The 19,443-nt window shown below is 39.4% G+C and overlaps 1 protein-coding gene across 2 annotated transcripts in view; it reads right to left on the bottom strand.

Moving 5' to 3' along the window:
• ANO6 (anoctamin 6) overlaps window positions 1–19,443 on the bottom strand; it is an 80,460-nt gene that overhangs the window by 17,712 nt on the left and 43,305 nt on the right. For both annotated transcript variants that reach the window (XM_040062190.2, XM_040062189.2), the window contains 8 exons: window positions 18,842–18,970; window positions 9,868–9,933; window positions 7,975–8,253; window positions 7,502–7,615; window positions 5,530–5,645; window positions 4,995–5,129; window positions 3,579–3,684; window positions 2,308–2,368 (listed from right to left, as the gene is read on the bottom strand). In XM_040062190.2, coding sequence (XP_039918124.1) covers window positions 2,308–2,368; window positions 3,579–3,684; window positions 4,995–5,129; window positions 5,530–5,645; window positions 7,502–7,615; window positions 7,975–8,253; window positions 9,868–9,933; window positions 18,842–18,877 — 913 coding nt within the window. In that variant the 5' untranslated portion in view covers window positions 18,878–18,970. The remainder of the gene's footprint in view (window positions 1–2,307; window positions 2,369–3,578; window positions 3,685–4,994; window positions 5,130–5,529; window positions 5,646–7,501; window positions 7,616–7,974; window positions 8,254–9,867; window positions 9,934–18,841; window positions 18,971–19,443) is intronic.

The raw sequence follows: 19,443 nt of genomic DNA, 5'->3' as shown, positions 1-19,443 counted from the left end.
ATTTTACTAGTTTGGCCCCTCATTCTGAATGATGAAACCTCAGCAGCATGCAGTTACAAGTCCAAACATTAAAGGATATATCTAGAATCAGGTGTGGTTGAAAAATCCCAAAGTGAAACATTTAAAAGCCAGGAAACTCCATAGGCTGGGCTGTGAGATGACCTTGGCATCTGCAAACAGGCAGAAGTCTAGAACACCCTACTTCCCTGATTATTCAGGGGCCTGTTTCACAAGGCCTTCTCCACTCCTTCATGCTTACAAGCAGCAAGGACCTTGCTAGCAGCAGACCAGAGGGTCTCGTCTGCTTTCTCCTGTGGAGCAAGGACATTAGTCTTCCATAAACCTCCAATTGCTCCCCAGCCCAAATCACAGGAATCTACAGGCTATACTGATTTGTTCCAGCTGCAAATTCAGCTGCTGCTGCTGGAGAGCCCAGAAGTGCAGGGACTCCTTCTGTGGTGGTAGTCTCAAGTGCTAACTGTGACAGAAGGGCACAAAACACAGGGACAGCTCTCCAGCCCCCTATTAGCCAAGTTGTGTCTTTCAAAGCAGGAAAGGAGCTCCTGCTGGATTTGCCATTTTCCTTTTATTTTGAAGCAAGATTGTTTCAACAGTGGAAACAAATGACATTTCAGGATTAGGAGATCAAAGCATTCATTTCACATCATACTGAATGGTGTCCCTTTTCATGTGTCTCCCAACACTACCCTTGAGGCTGGCCCAGGTACTCTGCCTCTGAAGCTGTGTCACCAAGGTCTGAGAAGTGCCTCCATCGGAGAATGCTTCCTGGTTTAACTGCTCTTGCTCAGGGAGGGGGATCCAGGAACCGCAGCAAGTGAAGTGGAAGCTGCCTCTTGTTCATGACCTTTGCCAATCTAGTCTTACCATCAAAGGGAGAATTAGCAGAGCATTAATGTATAAAAAAGGCTAACTCCTGAGGTCAAAATCCCTAGAGTTTTATAGTGCTTTAAGATTTTTGAAGGGAATACACACACACAAAATTGCACTTATTAGAAATGTATTGATGATAAAGAACCAATATCTAAGAGTCTAATATTAATTTTAATTGTTTTGGACAAAGAGGTCTAAAAAAGTAATAGAGCAAGATGAAAATTACAGCTAGAATTATACCAGGACCATGGGTCATTTGGATTCAGTACAATTTTGGTTGAATTTCTGTAATATAATTCACCTCTTTATATAGTGGACTTACAACAAGAACACTAGTAGACCTTGCAGCCATCTCTATAAGCATGAAGCTTAACTTTGTAATTATTGCTCCTGGAGCCATTCTTCAAAACAGGGAGCACAATTTTAATTAAAAACTAAATGGACAGTAAATTATTGCTTGACATGATGGGAAAAGATTGCGTTAGTGTCAAACTTCTAATAACTCCCAATTTAGTGAATTCCCTGCTGATATTTTGACTTTAGCATATGTTTTAGAAGAAAACTTCTTTTTGAAATTATACATTTCACCTTGCATTTCTTTAAAGCAAGAGTTATTTTGAAGCACTTTAGGTCATCATAGAGAAATAAAAATACAATATGTTTTACAAAGAAAGAAAATTTTTCATTCTTGTCAGTCTATATATGAATTCAAAATATTACATGAGACACATTCTCTATAGCTCCCTGCATACAGACCTAACACAGAACTAACTTCTGTAATTACTGGATAAGACACTACAATACAAGCCAGTTAACAAAGCTGCAATTATGAATAAAATAAATTGTTTCTAGGAAAATAAACCTTGCTTAATCCCTTGAATATAGCACCAAGTGTTTTCACTTGTGGGAAACATCCTGGTTTCATATAGATTTTCTCTACTTAAAAGTTCTTGTAACCTACTACACTTTTTACAATCAGCTTTGTAAATAAAGACAAGGAAAAAAATCCTGGGAAGTATAACAAATTACTATTTTTCAATTGCATTGTGCAGTTACACAGCTGTTAATAGCACAAGCATCTCCATGAGTCTTTGGGAAAAAACCCCAGCTCCTCTGACAGATATACTTAAGCATGTGGCTGGCTCTTGCTGGATGAACATGTGGCAGCCTTAACCACCTCCCTTAGACTTTTCTTCAAGTCATCAGAACAGAGCAAATCCTGAAGACTAATTTTTAGGACTACAATTTTGTGCTTGCTTATGATGAGTTCCTGTGAATGTGCTTGTTTTCTATGGAACTACTTTCCAGTGAATTCCTAAGTGCTAGCAAATGAAGTCAGTGCAAATTTATCCATGTTTTCTTGGCTGATGCTGGCCAAAATTAGATAACAAACCACAGTTGTTGAAATCGACTTACCCCATATTCCCATAAATACTGCAAACACCAGTGTTCCAAAGCTATCAAAGATACAGAGTTTCTGGAAAAGTGGGAAAGAAAAAAAGTCTTAAAACATAACTGACCATTTTTATTCTCCTACACCAACTCAGAACAGAACCCAGAAGCTGTTTACTGAAAACATTGATTTTCAGTTTTTATGTAGTTTCATAAACAACTCTTGTGGATAGTGTTTCCTCAATTTCTGTCCATGCACTCCACTCCCCAGTAAATCAAGGAAATTAAATGCAAAGTACAGAATTAAAAATAAAAGCCATATATGCATTATGGGGGTTAGTAAACTGGTGTGCTATAAAACTTTCTTCCATCTGTTGCATACTAACAGGAAAAACAGTGCTTCTGGTCTGGGAATTCAGTATAGAATTATGGATCTTTAGTACAGACACTAAGGCCATGGACACATCTGGTTCTCATAAGCAGGATAACAAGTAAGTTAGTTAGTAAAACCACACTCTGATGAAATACCTCTGTGGCCAGTACCTCCCTTTTTCCCCACCCCCCCCCCCCCATCATTTTTTTCCCTGCATTCTTATTTCTTCTACTATGTAAGTGTGCTGATGCAACACATTAAAGTTGGGCAAATATTTTTGATGATTAGCTGAAAAATCAGTTTTGGGACTGACTCTATGGAGAGGAATGATGAAAGGCTAACATTAGCTTAGCGAGACAAGGTAATGGGGAAAGAAAGTGAGGTTCTTTTTGACAGGAATAAAGAGCAGATAACAGGACACGGCTGTGTCACAGCTTCTGTCAAAGCCAACACCAGCCTCTCCTTGTACCCATCTTCTCCTTGGCAACATGGATCAAATTCAAGGCACAGATCCAGATAACTTCTTCACACAGGGAGGAGGCAGAAATTAGAAATGTCAAAACAAGCTTTAAATGTTTCCTTAGAAAAATTGATTCAGAGCTACTGAATCAAGGCTTTAACTGAATCAAAAAAGTACCCCCAAATGAAACCAATTTTCAATTAAAATAGTATTTTATTCTCATATCAAATATCAGAAGTTATGTGAAATAAAATTTTAAAATTTTCATCTTAGATCAAATTGGAGCAATTAATGTTGTTTTTACTTTTTGAAGTTGAGTCACTCTATCAAAAGGAACAACAATTTGCACATTTTTAGCAGTCCTGCAGGACATTAATGGAGGACCAACATGATTTTATTGTAGTACTAGAGAAAGTGCAACTACAGTTCAAAAGTGTGTCTACAGGCTGTAAATATAGTTACCTTGGATGATTCACAGGTGATGCTGAGGTTCCAGTAGGTACATACTTTATCACACTGAGGGCACATTATGATATTACCACCTATGTTTGGGTCACATACTTCTTGGCTAAAAAAAAACTAGTCAGTCACTCACCAACACTAAATTCTTTAGTCCTTTTTCACACATGAAGACAGTGCAATAATCTCAGGGAATTAAGAAATAATATACCAGTGATATGCACTCAAGAATTCCACCCCCACCCCTTGCCCTGGCAACATATTCCCATTTCCGTTCGTAGTCCCCATCTCAAAAATGGATGACACATGAGGAAAATAATTTCCATCCCTTGTATGTGGTGGTAATTCTCAAAACTGACCACACTAAAAATAAAACATCTCTTAAAAAATCTCACAGTCTTCAGTAGGAAAGCCACAGTTGCATGCTCGTGCATGCTACCGTAGCCAGTCTGAAGGGAGAAGGAAGAGCAGCGCTGCCTAGCAGAACAAGGAATAGCTGCAGAGCCCCAAGAACTACCTAGTCCCTGTGGTCTTCTAAACAGGATCAGACTGAAAGCGTGCAGAGGACAGCTGCCACAATGATTCACAGATCTGTCTCCTAAGAGATGGCAAAGGACCTGCCATCTCATATGTACTAACCCAGCACAGTGGAGGCTGAAAGGTAACATCATTCCTTTCTACGCGTACATCGGGACGCTAAACACCAGGGAGGGACCTGAGCTGTTTAACTAAATTATAATACTGGCAAAAAGCTAAATGGGTATAAATTGGGCACAGGAGTGGAGCTGTAGGATAGCCCTTCAGCACGGATTATGAGCACCATTCCAGGAGAGGGTATACAAATGGATGGCCTACAGGTCCTTTGACACAATGCTATCATTATTTTCCTCCCTGGGTCATTTGGCCATGACTGAATTTTGTTGTGTTCCGATGAAAGAATCTGTGTCATTGCTACACCTTGCCTTCCAAGGTACCCTAAGCAGCTGAAGGTCCCAGTGTTATTGCTCCTCCTATATTTTCCCAAATAGAGGAAAGACATTTTTAACATCTTTGGGTATCTTGTTTAAGGATTACTACAGTGAAAATTATGTCTTATGGCAATTTTTATTGATTTCTGATTGTCACTCTTTGTGTTTCTACACTAGGTATCGTGAACCTCATGAAAAATATAAATAAAATTATGACATAGCGAACTCCCAGATGTCCATCACTGTAATGGTCCATGGATATTTATCTAACGGTCCATATTATTTATCTAATACTTTATGCCTTTGCCTTCTAATCTACCACGGCAGTTGTTCTCAGGCCCTTTAATTTTGCCTCCTTCATTAAGCAGTGTCTTGCAAACCCTGCACTGTCCCCCTGTACACGGGACTGATTAAAATTGCACGTGATACTAAACCAGGCCTGATCAGGTACCTCCATGTGCAGTTGTCCTTTTTCAGGCATCCATACAGGAAACAGCCAACTCCTACAACTGCAGCCACAGTCAGCATATTTGTGTAAAAGCCCAGCCAAGCAAAATAGATGCCAATTTTCTCTCCATAGTATTTCCTGTGGAGGAGAAAGGTGATTTTTTTCTGAAGCAAGTAAATCTGCATTTCTGTTTCAAAGGGCTCTTAATGCCACACATTTTATGCCAACCCATATTGTAATAGTCCTCTGGTTTCAACTTTGGGATTGCAGAAGTATTATGTGCTTTTGTAAAAGGATAAAAATGGGGGGGAAAAAGGAAAAAGATCATGGCTTGCAAAGAAAAAATTTTAAGTGTTTGCCTTTTCATAAATCAGCTCATCATGAAACCAATCTCAAATTATGCTCCTGTGCATGAGCTGATCTGGGTGTATGTCTCTTCCCTCAGAACTGATTTGTGTCTCTTCGATTTCCCCAAACCCAGACCTATGATGTAGGTATCTCATTATCCCAGCATTAGTCCAGTGCCAGTTACACCAACCTGATGAAATCCAGAGGCTGCAGTTTGAAAATGTTTTTAGGATGAGCCCATTCTCTGTAGAGGAGATATCGTTCACTTGGGCAGGTGGGATCAGTTGATGGGTGTCTAAAACTTGACTGCAAAATAGACCAAGTGTGAGAAGATACCACTAAAATCTAACCAGTGCAGCTCATCTCTCATCTCTCATCTCTACAGACAATCTCTACACCATGAAGCTGGAGTCTGGAGTAGCCTTTTACACAGCCTTACTGCAAGCCAGGAAAAGGAGCAGCAGCTCTGAGAACACACCAGGATTCAGGATAGAAGATCTTCAGAAAGGCACTGGATGCTAAAGTAAATGGTGTACATATGTGAGCTGAAAATAACAGGGACTCATCATGAACTTAATCTAAGCACATGTCAGCATCTTGGCACTTAGGAATAGAAAATAAAAAAGGATCCATTCTAATTAGAGAACAGGACTGAATTAAAATGGATTTTACGTAGCTTTACTTAATGCTCCACATTCTTTGCTTCAAAATAATACTGTACTAGAATACAGGCAGGAAAGATTGAGGGCAAAATCCAGGGCCTCTAGCCTCTGTTTTAAATTTAAAAGAGAGTTCACATGGAGATAATCTTTGTATTTGTTAGTAGGCTATTAAAAAAGCTATTTCAATAAAACCTGTTTTATTTGAGAAATTTTTCTATTCTATATCTGTGATGCAACAAGATGAGTGATTGTGGAAATCTATCTGCTACTTTTCATTTTCAGCATAGTTGTGATGTGTAATTTCAAGTGTATAAAAAGACAGTCATTAATTACTAGTCATACTGAGTCCAAATTCCCCACGCCATGATAGAAATAGGCTGAATGGCAAGTTTAAATTCTTTAAAAGGAAACCTTAAAAATGGCTAGTCACAAATTATATTAATTCTATTCTGTAAAGTTTTGATTACTTACAAGAGACATGGTTTGTCTTGTTTCTGCCTTAAATATTTCTTTGAAAACCTTAGAGGCCTCCTACATATTTTAAGCCAAGTCCATTGAGCTGAAACAGTTATCATTCCTGACCTCCCATGTTCTCAATGTCTCCTCGACAGAACACACCTTGGACACAGAATGGTGGCTCTGAGGGGGACAAGTTGGGATGTTGTGGTTATGCAATAGATAGAATACAGAAAATCAGCCCTCAGTCTTTGCTCACTTTGCGTTCACAGCCTCACATGGAATTTTCTTCTTTGTCAAATATTCTAAAATCTGATTTTTTTCTCATTGATTTTTTTTTTTTTTTTTTGTGCTATTGCTAGCCTTAGTATACAAAACAACTTTCAGTATAATTTTCTTATTCAGATGATATAATTAAAAAAGCTTCAGAAGCATTGTGAGGTGAAATTGAAACCAGTTGAGTTTTTCTCTGCAAGATTCTGACAACACCTGTGAGGCATTGGACCGGCTGGGCAGAATCTTCCTGTAGAAACCTGAGTCTCATGCATGTATGCTGCAATGTTTGGCAACCAAGGGACTATTTCTAACTGTGCAAGACTTTCACACATCTTAGAGAGATGTGTGAAATCTTAGAGATTTTAGGATAGTCTACATCTCTATCAACAATACTGATAGGAATTTTAATATTGGAACATTTCATACTAATGAAACATTGATTTAGGACTGATAATGCAGTGTGTCATGGGAACTGTCTCTCAGTCCAGGTACTTTACTGAAATATATCTCCCAGAGAATACAAGATTAAGAACTCTGAAGTGAAATATATTGTTTTTGATTCATAGAAATACATTTTTAACCAACAGTGCTTTGGAAGAAATCTCTTTAGCAAAACCACATCTTAATCTTCTACGTGGATATAATACCAGACCAGGAATAAGGCAATTAATATCTTGTATCCTTTTATATATCTAGAGGATATATTCCTATCTCTATAGTTCAGACCTCTATATCAAACTGTATTTTAGTTGCAAGCACGGGACTTACATCATGAAGGGGAAATGCTGCTTTGTAGATTCCAGTGTCCAGTAATTTGTTAATGCCAAATTTTTTCACATTATTTTTTGTTGCATATTCCACACGGGACAGGATAAAATGAACCTGAAATTTTAAAAAAAATATTTTTGTATCCTTGCAACCTGAAAGAAATCATATACAACTATACCTGTCTCAGCATATAATAAAATTAGGAAAGGGTAAGCACTGTAGACAAAATTAATTACACAGGGTATACAAACCATTCAAATCTCTCCTTCAAATTCAGGTGGAAAAGAAATAAGACAAATGTAAGTAAAGTTTTCCTTCTGGTTTGTCCAGGTTATTTCATAAATTGCACAGGACTCCTTCATCCCAAACATTTTTAATTTTTTAGGATGTTTTAGTGAAGGTAATTACACTGATTCGATAAAAGGAATAGTTTCTTTTTAAGAGTAAATTCTAGAAATACTCCGTGGACTTACAATTCGGCTTCTAGTTGCAGGATTGAAAAATGTGTCTTTGTCTTGGATATAGAAGTTGGACAAATGTTCCTTTTGAAAAGGAGCAGTGAAAAACTCTTGCTCAGGTTTGATGATATTTTCGTCCACCCTGAAGAGTCTACTGAACCAGTTGAAAGCCGAGCGTCGGGTTTTCAGGTCATTGTGTTGCAGAGGCAATTTGATGTGCATAACCTCGGCGTACGTGCACAGCACTTCCCAAGGTGCATGCACTTTCACAAAAATAAGTTTCTCGTCCAAAACCTGAGATGAAAGAATACTGAAAATAAGTATGTAAGCAAAGAACTTCTTATTTTAGCAATTCTTGAACTGTCTAGAATTTTCGTTCTCTTTACAGCTCATAGATAACCTACTCAAAGTTATAGTCATTGTCCATCCCAAGAAATATATCAATGGCTTCTGTAAAAGCACTGACATGAGGAAACACTCAGGCAGATGAAGGCATATAAAGGTATATAAAAAAAGACCATTGAAATGTTCCCTTAATGCTTAACATTTACATCTCTGCAAAATATTTTACAAAGCAATTTAGGTGTAATATTTTCCCTATATGGGGTCACTAGGACTCTTTTTACTTATAGTTTGACAGGGCAAGCATGGCTCTGGAGCTGCCAGTGACTCCCCAGCAGCTCAGTTATAACCCCGGGGTGATGGGAGCAGGCTAGGCACTCATGGGTGCTCCTGGACAACAAGAATTCCAAGTTTCCTAGAGAGAATGGGAGAGGGAAATTAGATGAAACTGCTAAAAAGACAGCACGGGGAATGTTTGCTCCCAGTGGAATGCCCAAACCAGCAGCAGTATGCATTGGGAACCTTGTCAGCCACTCCTGCCTCCTGCCTACACATCTGTAGGCCTACTGCTGCCCTGCATGAGTGAGTGTCAGCCACATGAAACTTCCTCAGGTAGCTCATTGGCTTAGGAACACTGGTCAGATATCTGATATAGCCTGGGGAAATGACCAGCTTTTCAGTCATAATCACAGCAGAACTACTGAAGACTGCAATACATAAGTATAGCACCAGGTCAGCCTTCCAGACAGCAAGCATTTACTTTCGTATGAATGCGAAGAGCCAGACTGCATTCTTGGACATGCAGCAGAGCTTGTAGTGCAGACAAACAAATACTGTGATGCCATAGATTCTGAGTCTAATTTGGGAGGAAGGGGCAAAGCAACCATTTCTGGAGCTCACTACAGACTACTAAACAACAAATTTAGACTGGAAGTGATTGTCCTGGAGAGGGAGACAGATGGAGCACTGCAGCCCTGCAGGGTAGGAAGAAAGAGAAGGGATTCGGAGGGGCTCTAACCCTCCCTGCCAGAGACAGCAGCTCTGGCAGCTGGTGTGCACTACCACAGTGCTCTTGAACTGCCTGCAGGCGACATGGCGGCCCAAAATGCACAAAGCGCAATAGAACCACTTGCACAGTGCCAGGCCTTGCGGGGAGCAGGGTCATACGCAGGAGCCCCGCACTGCTCTTCTGCCAGGGGCTTCCTGCCCCAGACACACACTGGCTTCCCTCCTGTACTACACAGCCAGAGTACGAGAAGTACCTCTCTGCAGCATACAGACAGTAGTTTTTATCTTCCAAGCTCTGAGCAAACATGACCTATGTAATCTCCCAGCTTCATGATGTAATCTTCCAGCTTCCCGTTTTTATTTTGCAGAAGAAGGAGCACACATAAAGTTTAAAAAGATTTTGTATCAGATCGCAAAGACACTGCTAACAGAAGAAAGCTGGGCCTTTTTTCTTGAGGGGAGAGAAATCTTACAGTGAATTCATATATCCAGTTTCCTTAATCTTGCAAGGTCAGCTCTGCTCTCAGAACAGCCATTCAAACAGAGAATAGCACTCACCGACCTCGTTGCTTCTAGGTGCAAGCCATTGTTTATCAGGTTTGATTCATATACTTGTCTCTTCCTCTGTTAAAAGATATTGAACACAGTAAAACATTTGTTCCAAATTTCACAAATATGTATGCGCAGAAAAATGGAATTGCCTCCCAAAACCATCATCATGTTATCTCTATAGCCCACTTGATGTGGTGATACATACATTCCTACATAGTAATTAATCCTGATCAGTTATTTTGTCTGATATGCAATATGCCCTCAAATGCAATAGTGGAGAACTTATCCTCTCAGTTTCTGGTACATTACAGAAGTGTAAGTCTGACTCAGATTTTGCAAATTTTGAAATCTACCCCTGAAATTGTGATCTCTTTCACCTTTAGTCACTAAGTGAAATAAATTAATCTTCCTTTAGAAAGTCTTCATCTCAAGTGCTTTCCATCCCACTTTCCTTCCAGGATCCTCTAACTTTATGCTTCTTTCGCTGTAATCATATGAGTTCACGCAGCAGTTCAAATTGTAGTATCCCAATATATTTTAGTCCATGGATCACATCCCCAAAGAAAGAAGCTGAGAGCTGTAGCACTTGTAGAGTCAGTGGTGCTATTCCAGGAGCATTTATGTCCCCAGGAGGACAAAACAAGTTTTTCCCAGTAAAGATCAAATTTGTGGATAATTTTAATTTCATTTCATAGCATTTACCAGCACTTGGCAGATAGTGAGTTACAAAAAACTTGAAATATCTTTCCAATCTTGAATCTGCTTTTCTATACAGATGTCCTCCTCCCAAGAAACACAGAAACATCCCCTTTCCCCTCAAATACAAAACATATAACTCCATAAGGGATTTATAAGAAATTTTGAAACTCCATGTGAAGTAAACAAATTTAAAAGCTATCTGCACCAACTGGGTAGTTCCTTGATGATTTATTTGTTTGAGTCAAGGGTAGCCAGCTCTCACTGAGCTACAGACTGCATGTCAAAATATCATCACGGGTAGTGGGGGGCACCTGTAGTCAACTGGGCTGGGGGCTCTTAAGTGAGCAGTTCGCTGGAAGAAGATGACTTGAATGCACTGGGGACTGAGAGCCTTATTCCTGTACCAGGATAGGCTAGGGCTGAAGCAAGGTTCTTGGAGTGACTTGGGGATACTACTTTATTACTCCCAGATTCCTTTCATGCCACTGGCCAATTTCTTTGTTGATTAATATGGCTTAAAGGATTGGCTTCTGTTGGGGAGGATGAAGCCAGAAAGTCCTATAAATATGACTGCTAGGACTCTGAGAATGTGAAACCTGTAAGTGAGATAGAATTGAAAGTAAGTTTTGATGTTTGAGAAGTCCTAGCTACTGTATGTCTGGGAAAACAGTTATGTGACCAGCTGAAGGTCACCTGCAGCTAGACCCAGAGGTCAAATGGAATGTCCTGTCTCACCCCCAATGTATGGTTCATTCCACACCTGAAGTATCAGGTATCCGTAAGCCCATTGACCCAAGTCCTGTTCCAGCCCACCCTGAAGCCCCCTGATAAGGGGTCCCAAGGGGGCTGGACGGTGTCCTCAGGCACCCTTCCCTGAGGACTTTCCTCTCTTGGAATTTCCTCTCCCCCACTCTCTACCTCTCCCTTCCCCCACTTCCCTAGGCCTTGCCACGAGCTGCAGCCTGGCAGCTCAGACCAAGGCCTCATATCCTTTACAATAAACCTCATCTTCTAAAACCCAACTTAGAGATCTCTCTTCTACATTCATCCACACCGTCCTGGAGTCTACAGCAGAGAAGCAATATCTACAGGCATCTCTCACTACAGGACCTTAAAGAAGAAGGACCCGGTGTTTTTTGTCACGTGGCTCCCTATAGCAATTCTATCTGCCTTAAGATCTGCACACAGGATCCAGACCTGTTGCTACTGTGAAGGACCAGAGTTGGTGAATGACCCGCTAGATAAAGTCTCAGGAGTTTTTGATAGGTAGGTAGAAAGTGGTTCTCAGGGCTAGACTCACCCACTCTGGGGACAAAAAGATCTTCAGAAGTTCCACAGGAATGGGGCACTTGTATACCTAAATAAGTTTCATCTAGTTCTTAAATATTTTAAGATGGTTTTAAGTCCCCAAACAAGAAAACACTATTTTTCCAAAACTCTAGCAAGTCTTGAAATTAATAATTATAGAACTGAATAACAATATGAACAGCCTATCCCATTTATAGTTTGCTAGTTCTCAGTTTCAGCAGCTGCATGTGGCAATGATCTCAATGGACTAATTTTTTATTTTGTGAGAAAGTATTTTTCTTATCTGTTTTGAGTTTTCTGCCTTTTTATTCCAGTGAATAACACCTTCTACTCAAGCTACACACAAGAAGAGCTAAATATTTCAATCTGTAGTTGTGGTGGGTTTTTTTTTTTTTTTTTTTTTTTTTTTTTTGTTGTTGTTGTTGTTGTTGTTGTTGTTGTTTGGTTTGGGTTTTTTTTTTTTTTTCCCCTCTCATCCATACTTATCACCTTTCTCCTTATTCCTTGGTTTTCTCAGGATAAACCCATAAACCCAGACTTTGATAGCACTCTCCATGGAGGGATATCTCCATGTCTCAGTAATTCACTTGGCTATTGGTGACAGTATAATGCTGTTTATATTTTTTTCCTTGTATATATATATGTGTGTGTGTGTAATGTAGACATTTATGTTGTGTACATCTAATTATCTTTATTGTACTGAGAGCTCTAACTTAAAATTGCAGATGTGAATGAGTGTTTTCCTTGCAGTAATATATTTTCTTGCATTTTCAATATTTAACAGATAATAGTGTTCTCCAATCTCCTTTAAAGCTAAAGATTTTCAACCACCTTGGCTTCTAAGTAAACAATATAATGATTTGCTCTGCAATTTTTGTTTTATCAAAACTCAGCTCTCTTACCAATTCATTAATATATGTAGTACACAACACAAAAGGAGTTTCTCACTCTAGTAGTAACTCTTCTACCACTTCATCCCACCTCTTTGCTTCTTCTGTATTCATGTGGGTGTTTCTAAAGTGTATACTACTCAATCATGAAAATATTTCAATCCAAGTTCTGCTTTGTTCCAGCAAATAAAATGGGCAGGGGGCTAAATACTTGTTTCATTTTCTTTCTAAATTGCATAAAAATAGATGCAGAGCAATTATCATTTGTAGAAGTCTAATACTATTTTTTAAAATCTTTTAATTAGATTCCTTTATTAATTTATTATGGCAAGGAATTCCAAAAATCAATTTTGCCCTCAAAATCTTAGAGGAATGTTGACAATATTAAGGTTTCTAATAATGCATGCATTCAAGTAGTGAGAAACAAAGCCTCTGGGAGGCTTTTCTAATTAGGGGCTTTGCTATTTTATATAAATTACTGAATTATGCATATAATAATCTATGGAGGAGCTAGACTTTTACCCAGAGGAGTCTATAGTGGTTTTGCATTGACTGGGGAATACAGTATATAGATATGATAGTTTATTAAGCTGGAAGGTGGAGACCAGCCAAAGTTTATTTTAGTATCTGGTATTTTGCTCAGCTACCTGCAAGGGTAAGTTGCAATAATAAAGTAATCACGGTAACGCTGCTGATCTAAATCTGACATAGGTTTTGATGATTGAATGGCTTGTCAGTAGACTAAGATACCACAGGATGCATAATCATACACAGTCTTAAGAAGAGGAAAGGAAAATGTATGTAAATGCCAAGTATTGCAGGCATGTGGAAGGATCAGCTTTTGCGAGCTGCTTTTTCACCATGGTGCTTTCAATTTCTGGTGATTGTCTTGCCAAGTTGAGGAGATTAACAAGATTGTGGGTCTGGAAATTGGTAGAAGACCAGTAGCACTTTTCCCTCTGTGTGTTGCAAATGGTAGGGAAGACTTGCTTTGATTACAGTGACAGAAGAACACTAACTCTTATCTTTGCTAAGTTTCTTTTGTGCAAAGAAAAAAGTTCCCTACCAAAATATCTATGTGGGTTCAGGGGAAAAATCCTAATAAGAAAAGAGATCTTGAACAGCCTCCTCTGCCTTACCTGACAGGCAACAGATAAATCACAGTCAATAAGAGAAAGAACATGGGGCCAAAATCTTCCTCTATGGAAATCAGCTGAAGGGAGTGAAGAGGATCATTGTACCAATATTAGCTGCCTCACAGTTTCTTTGATGGTATTTGGAAGCTATCCTCCAAGTCCCAGCTGTCAGCATCAGAAAATAATTGATTGAGAAGTTCTGCTTTGTAAGCTTCTTTCCCTTATGTTTGAAGACAACCATAAAAATATGAAGCAGAATGCTATAGAGAATAAGCCCCCCAAAAATGCAAACCCAAAGAATTCCAAATACATATTTTCAGATATACCCTTTGATTTTAAGCCAGCTTCATGGTTTTCTGAAACATGACCCATGACTCCACAGAACTGGTAATACTGCAGTCTAGCCCTGCCCTCAGCAACAGCTTCTAGTCACCCTGTTTGGAAAGACCCATTTGTGTCTTACAAATGTATACAGTAACTGCAGAGTAACTCCTCCTTCTATCTGTCTTCATATTCTATTGTCATCCTTCCTTCCAAAGCAGTAAAATTTGGGTTTGTGGTTAACTTGGGAAGAGAGGTTTTATTTCAGTGAGTTTCTGCTTCGAAACCAAACCATGCAGCTGAGATGAAGGCAGGTGTGGCTGTCCTCCTTCAGTGCCAAAAATCCCTTCATACTTGTTATCAGACTTTCTTAGTAGGTTGGCTGAGAACACCACAGGAATGCAGAGCCTGTCATTCTCTACTGCCTTAAATCACTGCATAAAAAGGCACAGAGGTACCCTTTTACCTGTAAACCCAAAAGCTGTTCTCTCACTGCAGGTATGACACATGCTAAGCAGTGGGTTGAGTATAATTCATGTTTGAAAAGTTACCCAAGCTTATTTTTGGTCATTTTTTTCTTTTGTGGTTTTATTGTTGTTGGTCATCTGAACTCAACAAGTATAGAGGCAGGAACTGTTCATTGTTTGCTTATGAAAACAAAATTCTCTATCTCTGCTGAAGTTCTCAGTAACACTGTACTTAAAAAAACCCCAACAAGATGTGTAGTGCTCTCCATGAGTGATAGTTTCATTCAATTTGAAAAAAACAAAAGCCGTCTATTTCTCAGAAGCACGGATTCCTTCACAGCTGGAAATGAAGGTTTTGCCCACACTCCAATTTAAATTACTGACAGTCTTTCAGTTTATTTCTTTTGGGGAAAATAGATAGACTAAAATGACATTCTGCCTTGATTTTTTTTGAATTTGCCTTTCTGGCCCTGATCCTTTGACTTTCGGCAGTGAGCTCCTTGAGGACCCCAGCAGATGAAACTGGTATTTGTGAGCGTTCCTGAAGACACTGGTGATATTTGATGGTAAGCTGTGACTGGGATACGCAAAGCAATCACACAGAGTCGGGAGATTTTCGCAGGGCAGAGAGTTCCTCTGAGCCAGCTCAAGGCTGAGCCAAGGCAGAGAACAAGGTGGAGAGCCCTCTGCCTGTTTATTTCTTACTTTTTATACATTTGTGGGTCTGGCTGAAGATTGGCTTCTGGAGTTTTCACCCCTTAGCCGAATGGCCAGACCAGCTGTCAGTTACAATTGTTTTCAGGTTAGAAATATGCAAACAAAGGACAGAGAATGAAAAACAAAGGATTTGTTTATGTTCCACGTGTGAGAAAAAGTGAAAACTGCTTCTAATATTGTACAGTAGTTAAAAAGTCTGACTCCATTTTATGAACAATCAAAAGGCTTTAAAAAACTCAGAAAAACCAGGGTGACAGTAAGCTATCCTGACAAATAGGGTACATAAATTGTAGGTTTAAAAGATAAGCTTTGAGCAAGAATTTCAATTGCTTGCAAAGTGCAGTTTCTGGAATCTTCTCTTGGCAGTCTCATTTTTGCTAGTGCTTGCAAAATTTATAGTATACCAACTTTAAAAAGTTTGGAGTTTAAGTTGAGTTGCATATTTGAAACTTACCTACTGGCTTTTGGATCTATAAATTATGTTGGAAACTTCCCTGAGGTTGTAATTTCATTAGTTTGACTTTGCCTTCCAGATGAAAATAAGAGAAGCCCTGTGGATCTCCAAGAGCTTCAGAATCCCATATTTTTAATCCTTCTATCAAATCACACCCATGTTTTATTTCCTGCTGTCCTCTGAGATATTTTCCCAAGAATATTGCTTATTATTATAAACTAATGCTGGACCATTCAGTTACATTTATCCAATTCCTTGGAAAATTAACAGAAAGCCATTCAAATCCAATACAATGATAATCCCAGGATCTGAGTTTTCTCTTGCTGCAGAAGAGCACATGGATCTGTTCCCTGTTTCTCTGAATCCTGTATATTCGATACCTGGGTTGTGGCCTGATTTTCAAATCCTTCTGTCTAAATTCAGTAAGAATTTGGGGACTCCTCCACATTCAGTATCATTACAAAAACAGCCACTACAGCACACAAAACATTTCACTTCAGAAATCCATAGAATTCTTTTAAATTGTGAAGTGACTTCCACATCATGCAGTTGGGTGGAGTGCTGTGTGTGTCAGACAGAATTTTTACAAATGACAAATCTCTAGATTTCACAGACCTGTAACATTGCACACAACCAGAGGTAAGCTTGCTCCTGACTCCAGTGGCATGAGGATGTCACCCTATGGGAACAGTCTTCACTGAATCTCCTATTTTTCAGTAAGCTGGAGTTTCCAAATTCTGTGCACAATAAAGTTCTGGATAATAGCTCTATAAAACTGTCAGGGAAGTCAAAGAAAGAGTAGCATAGGCAAGGAACCTGTTCATGGTTAAAGCACCCTGAATTAGCCAAGATACTAATAAAATTTGGTATTTTCAGTTCATCATTGATGAATATAGTATTTAGTATACTATATACACTATACAGTGATGTATACAGTATTTAAAACTGTTATAAATGGAAATGCTCCTATTTTGGTTATATTTCATCACAAGGGTAGAAGTAATTTGCCTCAAAAAATTACAACCAAATATACAACAGTGTCAGTAAAGACAAGCTATCAAGTAGGTTTTATGCCAACATTGATGAAATTTGAATGTATCTTGGGCAGCACCAACCCCACACCATTCTTGGAGCTGTGGTAGGCCAAAATGTTAATTTCCTTCCTGGAATTCTAAGGATGTAAAGCTGCACCATAAACATCATCTTAATTTCAATCTCAGATATAAGGTATATACGTACAGTCCCCCTGCTGCTTCAGCTTTTACTCATCCATGGAAACACTGGGTTTGACTTCCTTCTGACGCATCCCAGTCACCCTAGCCCTGCGTGTCACTCTCCTGGCTGTTCTTCTGTCCATACAGAAGCTGAAGCTTTGTTGGCCATTTGCTGTCAGGCTGCACAGCTGGCTCTTGTTCATCTTGCTCTCCACGAAAACCACCAGGGCCCCTTCCACAGAACTGCTCCCAGCCACTCAGTCCCCCTTTATCCGGACATTTGTCTCATATGGTCTTGTCCTTGCATTTGTTGCGTGTAGGTAGATTGCTTCCTCTTCCTCAGCACACCACAGTCAACGTGGATGCAGATCTTTGTGGAACTGTGGCCTTTGAAAGTAAAGTTCTTATGCATGCACCTACCCACAATGTCCTCGTCTAATTACTACTGGCTTCATTCTGGCTAATATCTTAACATTAATGCCGCATTGAAAATACTACTCCACTGCTCACATTAAATTTCCATCACTACTTAGGAAAGATACTCATTATATTTTTAATATGTTTGGGCAACAGCCAAGTATTACAAACATAAATGTAAAATGCTAATTGATAAAAATAATTCTTTCCAAAGGGGCAGCTCTTTTGTCTAATTACCTCTTTCAATTAATTTATATTGCTGATCCTGTGATCATGTGTAATACAACATCCACCCACGGCAGGACTCCCTCAAACCCTTATAATGACATTCCTTATGGCTGTCCTGTTAATGCCAACAACAACACTGTGTAATGAGTATCAACCAACTTAGCTACAGGCATTTTTACTCCTACACTTCTATTTCCTAACTGCAAATTATTATTTGTATATGAGCTGCTTTCAGAGATATCTTTGTCCCTGCCTGTCTCTACTAGAGGCTGCTGCTGGAACATGGATTATTACTAAGTCAGAGGAGGATGTGGGTGGGTGGGGGAGTGCAGATGCCAGGAGAACAATCTCATGGATGCTTATTTCTCAGACAGTTCAGTGGCATGGCTGAGCTCGTTTCTGTGACCCTGTGTGCCATAATGAATGTAGTCCTCTGATGGAACTGGTGAAATGATTAAAGAATTATAGTTAACCTATTATTGTGCTTCATTGTTAAGCAGCTATGGAGCTGTGGATGCTAAGGAGCATCAAGGAGTCACTGGCTTGAGTCAGAAACTTTGCAAGGGTGAAGCTGCTGAAGTGCCAAGGGAAAGAATTTTATAGGGAGAAATTCTGGCGGCAGATGTTTAATTATTTCCCTTAAACAACTTAGCTATGTTATCAGAAGTCAGCAGAATGTCAGCAGCTGTGTTCATAACTGTGATCTGGAGCAACTGGTCAACTGCCCTCCTTTGGGTTCCTCTGAATACTCTGATTTTATTACCAAAGTCCATTAGGGGCCTAACTGAATCACTGTAGGTACAGAAAATTGGTCCAGTGTGAAGATCTTGGTGTGTAACTCTAAGCTGACATGGCATTTTCCTGCTCAAATCTTCTGAAAGGTGGCCTCCCAGGAGGATGCCCTGAGGTCACCAAGCACACACTGACAGACATGATGCGCATATGGTGTCTGCCCATTTACACAGCAATCTAGTGGCTCGAGCCCTGTCCCCTGGTCAGTTTGATGGGCTTCAGTCTCCCAGCTCCCAAGAGTACTCTGAGGATAAGGCAAAACAATTGCTGTTCTGGGTGAGGGCACTGTCCTTTCTGCCCACAGCTCCAACACCCAATATAAGAAAAAAACCCTTACCTTTTGCTTTTTACGATCACTCCTCTTATGAGTCATTTTTTTACTTTCGTCTTCATATACCAAAACAAAGTCAATTCTTCGCTGCCCATCTTTGAAGAACAAGGAGTCAGTCCTATCATCAAAATCCACCTGAAAGGCAGGTGGCATAGATGAAGCATGAAGATCTTTACTCACTAGTTCCTTACTTGCTTCCATTTACACAGTATTTCAGTGAACATAGAAATTCAATATATATTAGCCTTGTGTAACAGGAAGCCCAAAATAACAAAGTTGCATAGAGTAGAATGAAGAAAAAAAAAATATCCACAGGAATTTGTCAGGTCTCTGCATGACATCAAATCAACAGAACTTTGACCTAATTTTCTTCTTTAAAAATGGTACATTAAATAATGCCTCCATCTGGTAATGTGTACAACATCATGGATAGCTTGTCTACAACACTGTTGTTGCCTGATGGGAGTCTCAGAATTAATGCATTCCCATCTGTTCCCTTACCTGAAGAATTTTAAGCATCTCTGCAATTACTAAAAAAAACACCCCAAAACCTGTGCCCCCGCCCCCCAAGTAGTTTCATGCATGCTTACACTTTAACCCACCACTGC

The sequence above is a fragment of the Hirundo rustica genome, chromosome 4, assembly GCF_015227805.2.
Source record: "Hirundo rustica isolate bHirRus1 chromosome 4, bHirRus1.pri.v3, whole genome shotgun sequence".
In the NCBI taxonomy this organism is placed as follows: Eukaryota; Metazoa; Chordata; class Aves; order Passeriformes; family Hirundinidae; genus Hirundo; species Hirundo rustica.
The sequence above is the reverse complement of the archived record's forward strand: the minus strand, read 5'-3'. Positions and strand labels throughout refer to the sequence as shown.